Source organism: Dasypus novemcinctus, chromosome 16 (assembly GCF_030445035.2).
Source record: "Dasypus novemcinctus isolate mDasNov1 chromosome 16, mDasNov1.1.hap2, whole genome shotgun sequence".
Lineage (NCBI taxonomy): Eukaryota > Metazoa > Chordata > Mammalia > Cingulata > Dasypodidae > Dasypus > Dasypus novemcinctus.
The window spans coordinates 41,563,347-41,577,473 of NC_080688.1; the positions used below are offsets into that span (position 1 = coordinate 41,563,347).

Here is a 14,127-nt window from a genome sequence, read left to right on the forward strand (position 1 = left end):
TTTTTACTATGTAATATCTTAAAAGTTTAATACAGTGAACAACATCACAGACAAGGTTAAAAAATAATGAAGACAGAGAAGAAACTCACAACATACAAAATAAACAAAAGATCAATATGTGCATATATAGAGTCATGTATCATGGTACATATATCTGTGTGTATGTATGATTTTTTCCCTTCTTACACACACAAAAAAATCACAATAGAAAAATGGACAAAGGACATTAAAAGGCATTTCACATAAATACTATTTAGTATTTGAAGTAATGTTTAACTTTACAAATAAATCATATGTAATACACATTAAATTCTGAGAGAACATTTTTAAAAGCTTACTAGGACTGTAAACTAACAAGGTTAATAATACTGTGTTGGCAAGGATACACCCTTTGGAAAACACTTTAAAGTATGCGTAACTGTAGACCTAGTATATTACAAGTTTATTGTACAGAAATATCTCAATAAGAATACAAAGAGAAACCTGCCAGGTAGTTCATAAAAGCTTTATTTTTACAAGAGTGAAAAATTAGGAATACCGCAAAGGAATAGGGGGTGATCAAGGTTTAAAAAAAAGCAAGTGGCAAAATAGTACAAGTAGTATAATTTCATTTTTGTTTAAAAAGACAAAACAGTATTATGTCAACTTATGTGTAGAAAATCAGGTTGAAAGAAATGTACCAAACCCTTAATAACAGTTACATTTGAGGGATGAAATTTTGGAGAATGTATACTTTCTGTATAATGTATTTCTGTTAATGTTTTAATTACTTGACATGTATGATTTTTAAAACTAAAAGAAAAGGCAGTGATGTATACATATAGATTCTGAGGATGGTTTCTAATTCAATGTTAAAATTGAAATTACAGAATTTAAGGAGCGGAAAGAGCAAAAGAGTCATTAAAGATCGTCCAACTTATTTTATTAAAGAGTACTTATCTTTAGAGACTGTTACTGAAATACTTAGGAATTAAATGACATACTATTTCAAGATTAGCCATGAGTTGCTAAAAGGATGGGTTGGGTAACTCAAAAAGGATGAGCTGGGTACATGGAGGCTCACTGTACCATTTTCCACTCTGAATTTATGAATGAAAATTCCATTTAAAAAGTTAAAAACAAAACCAAAAACAATGTGCAACCACAACTCTAAAGAATAATATTAAAAATTTAATTCTCCAACAACTAGTATGCTTTATTTTTATTTTACCTGGGACCTCACACATGGAAAGCAGGCACTCAACCAGTGAGCTACACACCTGCTCCCTCACTTAAGTATTTCTAAATGTTGATCAATAATCACACTGCTCTTTTCTTAGAAAAATTTTGCTTCTGGAATTTTATGGCATGGTATAATATTTATTCATTATAATACATTTTAATAAAATGATTTAGATTATATAATATATATGGGAATGTCATACTTGGTAGAAAGCTACTAGTAAAGTTATTCTTCTTACTATCAAAAGAATAATGTAATTTTTGTCACCACCAATTAAAAACTTTTACGAAATAAGACTGTTATAAAACAATTAAACCTTGCAAATGTACTAGTCTCCAGGAAGGAAGTCCTGGAGGAACTTCTGCTTATTAAAATTGCAATTTTAGTTTCCATTAAAAGGAGAATAAGACAGCAGAAGATGGGCTGGCAAGACAAATTATTTCTTAATGTCAGTTGAGCTTATTTCAAATGAGATAACGTATCTACACAAGGTTGGGTTCAGTACAATTTTGTCTCCTCAACTCATTTATCTAATTCAGTCATCTTGATTACAGCCTCATGGACTTCATTTTCAAAGAAAGAATTCTTTAACAAACAGCCTACACAACATGCTGATTACTGAACAGTTAATTCTAATTAACTTGGGCATGGCAAGAGAATTTTGATAAAAGTCCTAGAATACAAATATAGTCTGCTTATACTGGACTAACTTACATAATAAAAACCTACCACATAGTCTCTAGACAAAACAAGCAAGTCAAAGAGATCTAATTTAAAGAAACAAATGAGAAAATTAAAATCACAAATAATTTATTTTTCCGTTAGAGTTGATACAGTTTTAAATAGCAACAAAGTACACAGTGGTGGAAAATTGGCACAGAACCTACAAGCATTTGGATCACAATAAGGCTGTCCATGCTGTATTTGTTCAAACCTTGATGTCCATTTTCTGACCAACTTATTAAAAAAACCCTTATTTGACCTTAAAACACATACACTCTCTTACACACACACAGAAACATTGAAATCCCTCCTTTTGATTATAACACATTGAGACCGTATGTTTTGCTTATTCAAATTTATGGTACTCCTTCTGTTTCATTCCCAGTTAGAAGTGGAGGGGGGGGATTCAATTATAAAAAAATACATCTATTCCCTGGGCATAGGCAACTGTGATGAAAATAGCAACTTACCTTTGGGCTAGATGTTTTCAGATAATGCTTAAATAATTCTGGTTAAAACTTCTCACTGCCTTCTTTTCTGGATCAATGAAATATCCTTGAATTTAGTCAAAATAATCAGGCACAGGACAGTTTCAAATAATGGGTAAATATGCCATGATCCTAAACAAGGAAAGTGAGCATGCAACTTCTATGCTTTTACTAGAAATCAGAATAAGCATTTTCCTAAACATCTTTTGGTCTTATATTAACCAAGATAAAAGGAGAAAAACATAAAAGTATCCTTTTATAAATGACATTACTTCCAGTTAAGGTTGCAACAAAGATTTGTAAAGTCTCCTGAACTATTTCATTATATAAACCAATTATACTTCTAATGTTAAAAATAAAATTACTGGAATAATGTTGACTCATCTTTAATATCATTTATAAAATATCTGATATTATTTACTAAATTCCCTGATTACTCAGACAAGGTAAAATTAATACTTCCATTTTCAATTATTGCTATTTTAGGAGAAGAGTATGAATATCACACTTCATTTATATGAAACTGTTACCAAAGATTCTTCAGATCGAGCATGAAGTATTTCTTATTGCCTCACATTTTTAAACAGTATTATAAATGATTACTATAAAAAGGTTTTAATCCATAAAACTGGAAGGCATTTTTAAAAAATGTCCTTTTACTCAAAACTGTATCACAGTGCCCTTGATTATCCAATAGATAAAAGGGATTTGAATTTCCTCATAAGAAAAAAACAGTGGACATATGGTGTGCTGTCTTCTCCCTCACCTTTATCTTTAGAGTGCACCATTTTGAGACCAACACAATCAAGCAGCTACCATGCTTCAACCCACATTAACAGAAGATTCTTGATTCTGCCCAGTGCATAGTGTGCCACCTTGCATATTCACCACATGAAATAAGCATAATATACAAAATATTGCTGCTGTAAAAAGTGTACATTTCCCTCTTCCCCTTACAAAAGAATCTGTGGAAAAGTATTAAATTCCCTTAACCTTCATAAACATACAAAGCTGTTCACACCTTTCAGTCTGTAACAGTCCATTTGAAACATAGTTCCGAAATCACTGCAAATTGTTATATCATTGTATTTTCTGTCCAATGTTGCCATCTAGAGTAGAAATGTGAAATAAAGAGTATTTTTGAATTACTAAAGCCTTTTACAATTAAGCCACAAAGGCTGCTTACTGATGAAACAGCCACGTATCCACAAGGTTTTTCCAAAAACTACATGGAATGGAAAGATCTCTTCAGAGGGAGATGTCCACAGTGCTGAGGTGACAATATGGCTGCTAATAGATACTGGCTATTGGAATGTAGGTACTTTTTCACTGCTGGTAATTTCCATACTGTCCCTAAAAAATAAGATTTTAAAATATAATTAGATAACAGTTTGATCATAATTTGATCATAATAGTTTGGCATAGAAAATTACAGTCATTTTTTAAACTGTTGTATAATACAAATGCAACTGCACCAAAAACAAAAAATTTATATTCTAGGTATATAGTACTACTCTGTAATTTCTTCTGAAATTATATTCAGTTGTAAATTGATTTCATAGCCCTCAACATGCATGAAGCTAGCAAATGGGCCTAGAATAGCACCTGTCACATTGCTGGAATTTAAACTTTTGACAATTTTTATTGAATTGAGAAAGAATAAATGGGAGTTCTATTTACAAATTCTGATGTGGTAAGTATTAGTATATAAATTATATGCTAGTATGACAACATTATAATGGTTTAGCTTATTATACTTACTGTTATGAATTAATAACCTCAAGGGTATTTTGAATAAATGGCAAGGGAGGATACAAAGATATCTGGCAAACTCAGCAAATAAATGTACTACCTTCCCACCAGCGTGGGATGAGCCTCCCCTTTAGGTTTGTTCATTCCTCAACCTTGAGGACTGGGGATTGTTATGCCTGTTCTGCCTCAGATTGAGAGGGGCTTAGATCTTACAGGACAGATGGAAGGAACTCTTTTGCTTGCAGCTGTAGAAACACTATGCTTTTGTGATGGGGGCTGTCCATTACCATCATTTAATTAGTTTTCCTGGGTAAGTCCAATGAACTGGAGAGTAGGTATTGGCTACAACTCTTCTGAGATCCAGGGGGAAGAATATGTAAAGATAGTGGTTACCAGAGGTTTTGAGGGGTGGGAGGGAATGAACGGTGAAACACAGGACATATTTAGGGCATATTTAGGGCACTGGAATTAAGTGTAAACCACAATATTAACTATAGACATTGGTTAGTAGCAGTGCTTCAATACTGTATTCATCAATTTTAACAAATGTATCACACAATTGTAAGATGTTATTAATAGGGGGAGAGTACATGAGAATCTCTTACACTTCTGATATAACTTTTCTGTAATCTAAAACCTCTTTAAAAATAAAGTTTATTATATTTGAAAAGAAAAAAGTTATCTGAAAGATAGAGGTTAAAGAATCTCCTATCCATGCTAAAGTATCTGGGCCTTTCCCTGAGGCCTATAAAATGTCAGCAGAGCTATTTAAACAGGCAGTTGTTTTTTGTGTTTTGTTTTGTTTTGTTTTTGTTATTATCATTTTTTTAAGGAAGCCACTTTGATTTTGTTATTTCTCATAAGGTAGACTAGAAGGTTTGTAAGCTGACAGGATGGAGAGAAAGAGAGTATAGCTACAAAAGAGGTGATAAATGAAGTAGCAAAATCCCATGAAATAAATACTATCTAGTATACATCTGTTAAAGTTAGCTTTTGGAGAAAAGAAGGAGTATCTTCTCCTCTAAACAAGAAAAGAAAGCTAGAAGAAAAAAAGGGATATGCTAGGAAATAAACATTTTACTAAAAAGTTCTTAAATGTGTTTAATATTTTAAAAGGCTCATAAAAGCATCTTTTTTTCCAAGAAAAGCACTCATTGAAAAGACAATTAGGTACTTCTTTCCTACAAATCATATTATTTTATATCAAGAAAATATTCTAGAGTTGAAATACTTCTATACCATAAGAAATAATAAGTTTACATTTCTACAGGAATAGATACACTTGCAAATCTATTGCGTTTTACCCACTCTTTATACATCTAATGGAATAATGCACTGCAAGTAATTAAGATACTTTATATATTTAGTTGTATTCAGCCAAATTTAAAATCCATGATTACCTTGAAGTATTTACAGGTAAAATAACATCATATCCAGGATTTGTTTTAAAATACTTTAAAAAGTGTGTATGTGAGGGGTAGGAGTAGGTGTGGGTAGATAGAATAACATTGGCAAAGTGTTGATAAGTATTGAAGTTCTTAGATTACCTAGATATGAAAGCTAAGTTCTGCCTCTACTTGTAACTTTCTATTTGAATCTGACCAAGGTCTCTTAGATGCAGTTTCTTCACCGATTAGATGGTACAGTAACAGCTACCTCTCTAGATCTCAATTTCCTTTCCATTAATGGCTACATTAATTCCTACCTCATTTATTTGTTACAGCACTTAAATGAGAGGATGTGAAAACGTGTTTTTTAAAATTACAAAGAATTATAAATCAATGAGTATTAAAATTGTAGGGAAACACCTCTAGGGAGTGTGAAATGTGATATTAGTGATGAAAATGAATTTCACATATAAATGATAGGGAAGATGAGTTCAAGAATCATTTGTTAAACAAATATAACTTATAATTTACCTACTATATCATGAATTACTTGATGCCAGGGACCAGGTCTCATCTATCCTTATGCCCTGAGTATTGAAGAGTGCCTGACACATAAGATTTCTTTAATAATGTAGGCCAAATATATTATACTGAAACAATTACATATATTGAGCAAATATGTGTTTTTCACTTGATGAATTTGAAAAACAACTAAGATGAGGTTTATAAATAAAGCAAAATTACTGAACAGAAGGTAAGTTCTATAAGAGTTCAGAAAGGAAAAGGTGGGAAGCAGACTTGGCTCAACAGATAGAGTGTCCGCCGTTTGTGGTGAGCTGGCCCACATGCAGTGCTGATGCATGCATGGAGTGCCCTGCCATGCAGGGTTGTCCCCCAGGTAGGGGAGCTCCACACGCAAGAAGAGCACCCCATAAGAAGAGCCACCCTGTGCAAAAAAAGCACAGCCTGCCCAGGAGTCGCATCGCACACACAGAGAGCTGACACAACAAGATGATGCAACAAAAAGAGACACAGATTCCCGATGTCACTGACAAGAATACAAGCAGACACAGAGGAACAGAGCAGACCAGGGGAGGGGAGAGAAATAAATAAAAAATAAACCTTTAAAAAAAACAAAAACAAAGGAAAAGGTTAACAAAGGTTAAAATAGTTACAAAAGTATTTCAGATAATATGGGTGCATTAAGAAAGTAGTAAACTTTGAAGCACAGAGAAAAGAAAAGGGGATAATTCAAATAGAAAGAAAAGCTAGAGCAAAGAACAGTGAAAAAAATACAGAATGCTTAGGGAAGCAGAAAGTAAGAAAGAATATACAATAATGTGTAGTAGAAACAAAGAACTGTTTGGTAAGAAGAGCTTGAAGTAATGTAAGAAAAACAAGTCTGGCTCATATTTGCAATAGCTAACTTATATCTCAGTAACTCAGAGCTTACTGTGTGTCAGACATTATAATAAGTGTATGTCCATCTATAACCTGTGCAGTAAATATTTCCTCTATTTTGTAGGTGAAAATTCCTCTGAATCGACTGAAAAGAATAAATGGGAAAGGAAGCAAGGAAAGGCCCTGTCGTGATGGAGAAAGGAGATGATAATGGCCTAAACGAAAATTAGGCAGTAGGTTAGAAATAAATGGACAGATTCAGGAGATTTTTAGGAAGAATTATCAACAGGACTACCATGTATTAGATGGGGAGAGAGATAGGAAGGGAGGCTTAAAAATAAAAAAAGGCATTTGACATTCTGGCTTGGCAATGTGTGCCCTTTCCTTTGATAGAGAATATAGAAAGGAGGAACAGTTTTGGGTTGAAAAATGATGATGAATAGTAGGCATCTGATTTCCAGAGAAAAGATTCAGACTAGAAATAGAGATTTGGGAGTCAAGACCATGATTAACTGAAACATACAAGTAAATGAGATTGCCTAGAGAAAGTGTACTGAATGAGAGAGTCCCTAGGCTGGAAACATGAGAAATAGCAACCATGTTTAAATTTCTTTCATTCATCTAGTCAGTTAAAAGTCAGAAAGTTATTCCTTCACAATACTTTTTAGGGTTTTCTTTCTCTCTCTATTCTTGTAATCACTTCTAATCTAGGAAGTAATGGCCTCATTTATTCACTTATACTTTATTTGGTCACTAATATTTATTGACTACTTGCCATGTTCTACTAGGTGCTAGAGACTCAACAGTCATTTTTAAAAAGACAAAGTTGATGCCTTTAAAGAGTTTACATTCTAGAAAGAGGAGCATGACAATAAACAATAACTAAATAATCTGTCAAATGGAAATAAATGCTATACAGGAAAATAAAGGCATGTTTCCAGACAAGATGGATATACCCTCCAGTCTGAAACAACTGAAAAAACACACAAAACATGAAACAATCATATTCAGGAAAGTGAACATCAGGCAACAAAGGACAATGATCCCTAAGAGATGGGAAACAAATGTGGTGAGCCTTCTAATTACCTCAGATTATTGCAATGAGAGGTTCCTGGCCATAGTGCCTGGAGAGGAGACTGAGGCTAAGCCTGCCAGATGCCCCGAGTTAAGGAGATGAAGCTAGGGAAGCGGAGTGGCTCAACTGATAGAACTTCTGTCTACCATATGGGAGGACCTGGGTTCGATCCCTTGGGCTCCTGGTGAAAAAGAAAAAAGAGAAAGTGTGCCCACATGGCAAGCCAGTGCCTGCACAAGGGTCCATGTGGTGAGCCAGTGCTCCTGCAAGTGCGCACCTGCTGAGCCAGTGCCCCGCACAAGTGAGTCACACAGCAAGATGATGACACATCAAAAGTGAGACAAGGAGAGTCAAGGTGAAGTGCTGCAGAAACCAGGAACTGCAGTGGCACAGCTGACAGGGAACCTCTTTTGCCATCAGAGGCCTCCAGGATCGAATCCCGCTTAATCCCAGAGGTGAGAAAATGAGAAGAGAAGACAACATAGATAGCAAAAACAGCAGGTCAGGAGGAGGGGAAGGTGAGAAAATAAATAAATAAATCTTTAAAATGAAAAAAAAAAAAAAAAAAAGGAAGGAGATGAGGCTTAGGGTCTGGAGAGACCAAGGTAGCCAAAGTTTATAGGGCAGAATACCAGAGAACTACCTAGAAAGAGAGAGATCTGTGGAGATATGTAAAGGTGGTACCCCTTGAGTATTAAGTGCAGTACCGATAAGCCAACACATGCAAGGAAAGTATCCAAGGCTTGAGAAAATAATGCCCAAAAGGATTAGAGGAAATAATACTTTGCAGTGAGACAAGAAAAGAATTAGTGTCTATTTCCAACAGCCAGAGTGAAAAACCTCATAATTCACAAGGCATTGGGTAGCGTACTCCAAAGGGTCTTACCTCAGTAGTGGGGAATATTTAGCCCTACACTAAACACTGTGGTTCTGCTAGCAAATATTAAAAGCAATACCCAAAGGATAAGCTGCTTCTAACTTACTTAACTGCATACCAAAAAGTTTAAGAATATTTCTAGGAATACAAATATATCCCTCACCCAAAAAATACGGCATACAAAGGAGGAGGAAACTATGACCCTAAAATGAGAGAGAGAAAAAAAACCAAACTAAGCCAGCCAGAACTGACACAGAAGTTAGAATTAGCAGGAAATTATATGAAAAGTTATTAAACTTATATTTCATGTGTTCAAAAAGTTAAGCTGAAACATGGGAGACATTAAACAACCCAAATTTAACTTTCAGAGATGCTAACTACAATGTCTGAGATGAAAAAATATCTCAGAAAGGATTAAAGGCAGATTAGACAATGAACAAGCAAAGATTAGTGAACTTCAAGACAAAGCAATACAACTATACAAAATGAAACATGGGAGCAGATTTAGCTCATTTGGTTGAGCACCTGCTTCCCATATACGAGGTCCCGAGTTTGAGCTCCACTACCTCTGAAAAACAAACAAAACAAACAAAAGAAAAAAATCAACTCTTATTGGGGAGCAGATATAACTCAGTGGTTATGTGCCTGCTTTCCATGTATGAGGGTCCTGGGTTCAATCTCCAGTACCTCTTTAAAAAAAAACAAAAAACAAAACAGAAAGGAAAGAAAACTTTAAAAAATGAACAAAGGATCACTGAGCTAGGGGAGAACTTTAAGTAACCTAATATACATGTAGTTGGAGTCTGGAGAGAAGAGTAGGGAGTAGAGACAGGAAAGATATTTGGCCAAAACTAGTGTCACAGACCCTAAGAGGTGAACAAAGTCCAAGTGTGAAAATCATGAAGAAATCTATACCAAGGCATGTTCTAATCAAACCAATTTGCAAGGAAAATTTATTTCAAACAATTCAATAAAGGTAAAACCTTAAAATCAACCAGTTAAATACATTAATTACCAAAAGATAAGATGACAAATATCTCCTTAAAAACAACATAAGCAAGACTGGAACATATTTAAAGTACTGAAAGAAAAAAAAATGTCAATCTAGTCCACACACAGAGGAAATACTGTTAAAAAAAAAAAAGGTGAAATAAAGATTTTCAGATATACAAGGCTGAAAGAATATATCATCAGAACACTTACACTACACAAAATGTTAAAGGAAGTCCTTTAGGCAAAGGAAAATTATATCAGACGGAAATATCAATCTACACATAGGGTTGGAGAGTACCAAAAACAGTGACTCCATCGGTAAATATGATTTTTTTTCTCATTATTTAAATCTCTTTAATTGATAACTGACCTTTTAAACAAAAATATATATTTTAATACTATGGCATTTATAACCACATGTAGAAGTAAAAGAAGTACCAATAACACAAAATTAAGGGGGAAAAAAAATGGAAGTATGTTATTGAATTGCTCTTATTCTATATAGAAAGTGGTACACTAGTATAATATATCTGAAGACAAAACATTATCACTGAAAGATGTATACTATAACCCCTAAAGTAACCACTAAAATAACAAAGTAGGTACAAATAATGAGCTAACAAAGTAGGTAAAATGGACTCATAAAAAATAAGCAATTCAAAACAGAGCTAACATCATACTTTTTTCTTGTTTTTTCGTTGTTTTGTTTTTTAGTCATTGCCTATTTTTATTAGAAATTCTTAATTTAGAATTATTTTCAAGGAAAAGAAGAGATTAAAATAATTAGATTAGTATGTCAAAAGATCCCACATTTTAGAAAGTAAAAATCTGAGACCAAATTACTACTAAACAAATATATAGACAAGTCAGCAGAACTTAAGATAACTTAGTACATTAAAATTGGGACAGAAGAAGGAAATGAGGAGCAGATCTTTAGCACTTTGTTATTCAAATATTCATTTGTGCATCACCATAAGGCTGTTTTATTATAGAACAGGTTCATTAAGGACCCACAGTTATTTCTATTATGAAATAAAAATAAAAGTGCACTCATTCAGATCAGGTTTTCTTTTTTTTTTTTTTGAAAAAAATCAATATGCAAAATAAACAAACGCCCTTTCTTAAATGCTTAAATTGTAGCCAGAGTAGCAGGATAACCACTATTTATAAAGCACGTATGTATATAAACCACTTTTTTCTAGGTTAAAGGTAACATTTAAGTAATTGGTCTGGAAAAAAGAAAGGATAATGAAAAAAAAAATTTCAAGTCAGAAAAATGCATCCTCCTCCACTGGTTTTATCCGTAATGAGGGAACCCTCTCCACTGAGCCAGAGGACCCCTAGCAGACTGAAAGCATGGAGTGGCAAGGAAGTGCCTGTCTACGGACCTCAAAAACAGCGTTCTCTTTTTCAATATCAAGCAGATACAGTTCCAGGTCAAATTTGTGAATCCTTAGGTAACTATAAACAAACCTCAAGTAACAGAGCAGTCTTAATGACAGGCTCATCCCTGTCAAGAGCCAGTAACTAAAAGCCAGGGTGCTGCAAAGATTATTTTATTTTCCAATCAACCAATAGCCCCTATTTTAAGGTTTTCTTCCCTTTTTACACAATGACTATCCTTCTCCAGAGAACGCAACGAATCTGCCACCAGCTTCATCCTCTTCAACCTTTTTGACTAGTAGACATGAATTTCTGGTAAAAGTGATCTTACCAAGTTTAAACTCATAATTGGGAATCCCTCTGGCCTCAGGGGCTCCCAGGGCCCTTCCAGAAAGATGGTCTAAGTGCAGGGTATGGGGCAAGGGCCTGTGGGCTCTGGGCCTGCTCAGGTGCTGGGGTCATCCCAGGATTGAGAGGGTCTCAATGTCCTCCCCATGTCCTCACAAACCTCCTAAATGGCTGAGCTCCCACTAAACCTTACACTTTACTCCTTGAGAGAATGGGTGAAGCCCGTAACATCATACTTATTGGTGTCTTCCCCTTAAGATCAGGAACAAGAAAATTCCCATTCTTGTTACTTCTATTTACTTACCTCTATTTATTAGCTCTATTTACTAGAGGTTCTAGCCAAGACAAGTAAGTAAAAGAAACAGACATCTAAATTAGAAAAAAAAGTAAAAGTACTTCTGTTCGCAGATGGAATGATCTTTTAAGCAGAAAATTTTAAGAAATTCACTAAAAAACTATTAGAACTAATAAATGAGTTCAGAAAAATCAATATTCAAAAATCAATGAATTTCTATACACTGGCAAAGAACAATCTCAAAATGAAATTAAGAAAACAATTCAATTTGCAAGAGCATATGCTATGAGTTGAATTGTGTCTCCCAATAGACATGTTCAAATCCTAACCCCCCACTTCTGTGAATGTTATCTTAATTAGAAATAAGGTCTTTAAAGATGTTATGAGTTAATATGAGGCCAAACTGGATTAGGGTGGGTCCTTAGGTGTATCCTAGATGAAAGGGAAAATTGTACATAAACAGACAAGGGAAATATATAATGTGGCAACTAAGGCGAGAACACCATTGACTGCGAGCAACCCACATCAGTAGCCAGAAGAAAGGCATGGAACAATTTCTTAGATTCTACCTTACAGACTTCATAGGAAGCACAGCCCTGCTAAAACCTTGATTTCAGACTTTCGGCCTCCAGAGCTGTGAGACAATAAATTTCTATAGTTAATTTTAAGTGTGTGGTACTTGTTATGGAAGGTGTAGGAAAATAAGACAGCATGAAAAGAATAAAATACTTAAGGTTAAATTCAACAAAAGTAGTGCAAACCTTACACTGTGAAAACTACAAAACAATGATGAGAAAAATAAAAGATCTAAATGAATGGGAAATCATCCATGTTGGTGGATAGGAAGACTTATGAAGATGTCACTACACCACAAAATGATCTACAGATTCAATGTTATCTCTATCAGAATTCAGATGACTTCTTTGTAGAAACTGACAAGCTAATTCTAAAAATCACATGGAATTGTGAGGAACCCAGAACAGCCAAAACAATTTTGAAAAAGAAGAACAAAGCTGGAGGACTCACACATCCTGATGTCAAAACTTACTACAAACAATGGTAATCAAGAAAATGTGGCACTGGCATGAGGACAGACTTATTGATCAGCAGAACAGAACTGAGAGTCTAAAAGTAAACCCATGTGTCTATGGTGAACTGACTTTCAACAAGGGTGCCAAGACATTCAATGGGGAAATAACAGTTTTTTCATAGTCTAGGACATATGGTACTGGGACCATGGATAGCCACGTACAAAAGAATTAAGTTGAACCCTTCCCTCACACCATTTATAAAAATTAACTCAAAATGGATAAGAGCCTAAATGTAAATGCTAAAAAGCCATAAGATGCTTAGAGGAAAACTGAGTAGATTTTCATGATCATGGATTTATCAATGCTTTCCTACGTGACATAAAAAATCACAAGCAGCAAAAGAAGAAACAGAGAGGTTAGTGGGACAAAATATTTGTAAACTATATTCAGTATCTGATAAGGGTCTGTGTGGTAATCTGAATTACAGATGCCATAAAACACATGCTCACATGTAGATGTGAGCCCACTGTAAATGGGATCTCTTAAAGATGCTGTTTTAGAGTACAGCTCAACTGAACGAGGATAGACCTTAAATCTCATTACAGGGGTCTTTCATAAGCATAAGATATTCAGCATAATCAGAGAAAACCACATGGAGGAGCTGGAAGCCAGAAGTCAGCAGGAACCCAGAAGAATAATGAGAGAACATCACTATGCAAAGGGAAAGCCAAGGAACCCAAGGATTGCTGGCTAGCCAGAATGCTACTGGCCCCAGGAGACAGAAAGCCTTCTAGTCTCTGAAATTGTGAGCCAATAATTCCCTGTTGATAAGCCGTCTCATTGTGTGGTATTTACCTTAGCAGCCTAGGAAACTAAGACAGTTTTCAGTGTTGGAAAGTGGGGTGCTGCTATTACAAATACCTAAAAATGTGAGAAAAGCATTGGGATTGGGCAGCGGGTAGAGTCTGGAATAATTGTGAGGCACTTGACAGAAAAACCTGAGAATGCCTTCAAGTGACCATTAGTAGAAAACATGGATGATAAAGCTACTTCTGGTAAGGCTCTAAAAGAAAATGATGAATGTTACTGGAAACTGGAGGAAAAGCAATCCTTGTTATAAAGTAGCAAAGAACTTTGCAAAATTGGGCTAT

The 14,127-nt window shown here is 34.7% G+C and overlaps 1 protein-coding gene across 2 annotated transcripts in view; it reads right to left on the bottom strand.

The window, feature by feature from the left end:
* Nucleotides 1-2,015: 2,015 nt before the first annotated feature.
* Nucleotides 2,016-14,127, bottom strand: part of SS18 (SS18 subunit of BAF chromatin remodeling complex) — a 96,618-nt gene continuing 84,506 nt past the window's right edge. For both annotated transcript variants that reach the window (XM_004465142.5, XM_004465143.5), the window contains one exon: nt 2,016-3,786. In XM_004465142.5, coding sequence (XP_004465199.1) covers nt 3,760-3,786 — 27 coding nt within the window. In that variant the 3' untranslated portion in view covers nt 2,016-3,759. The remainder of the gene's footprint in view (nt 3,787-14,127) is intronic.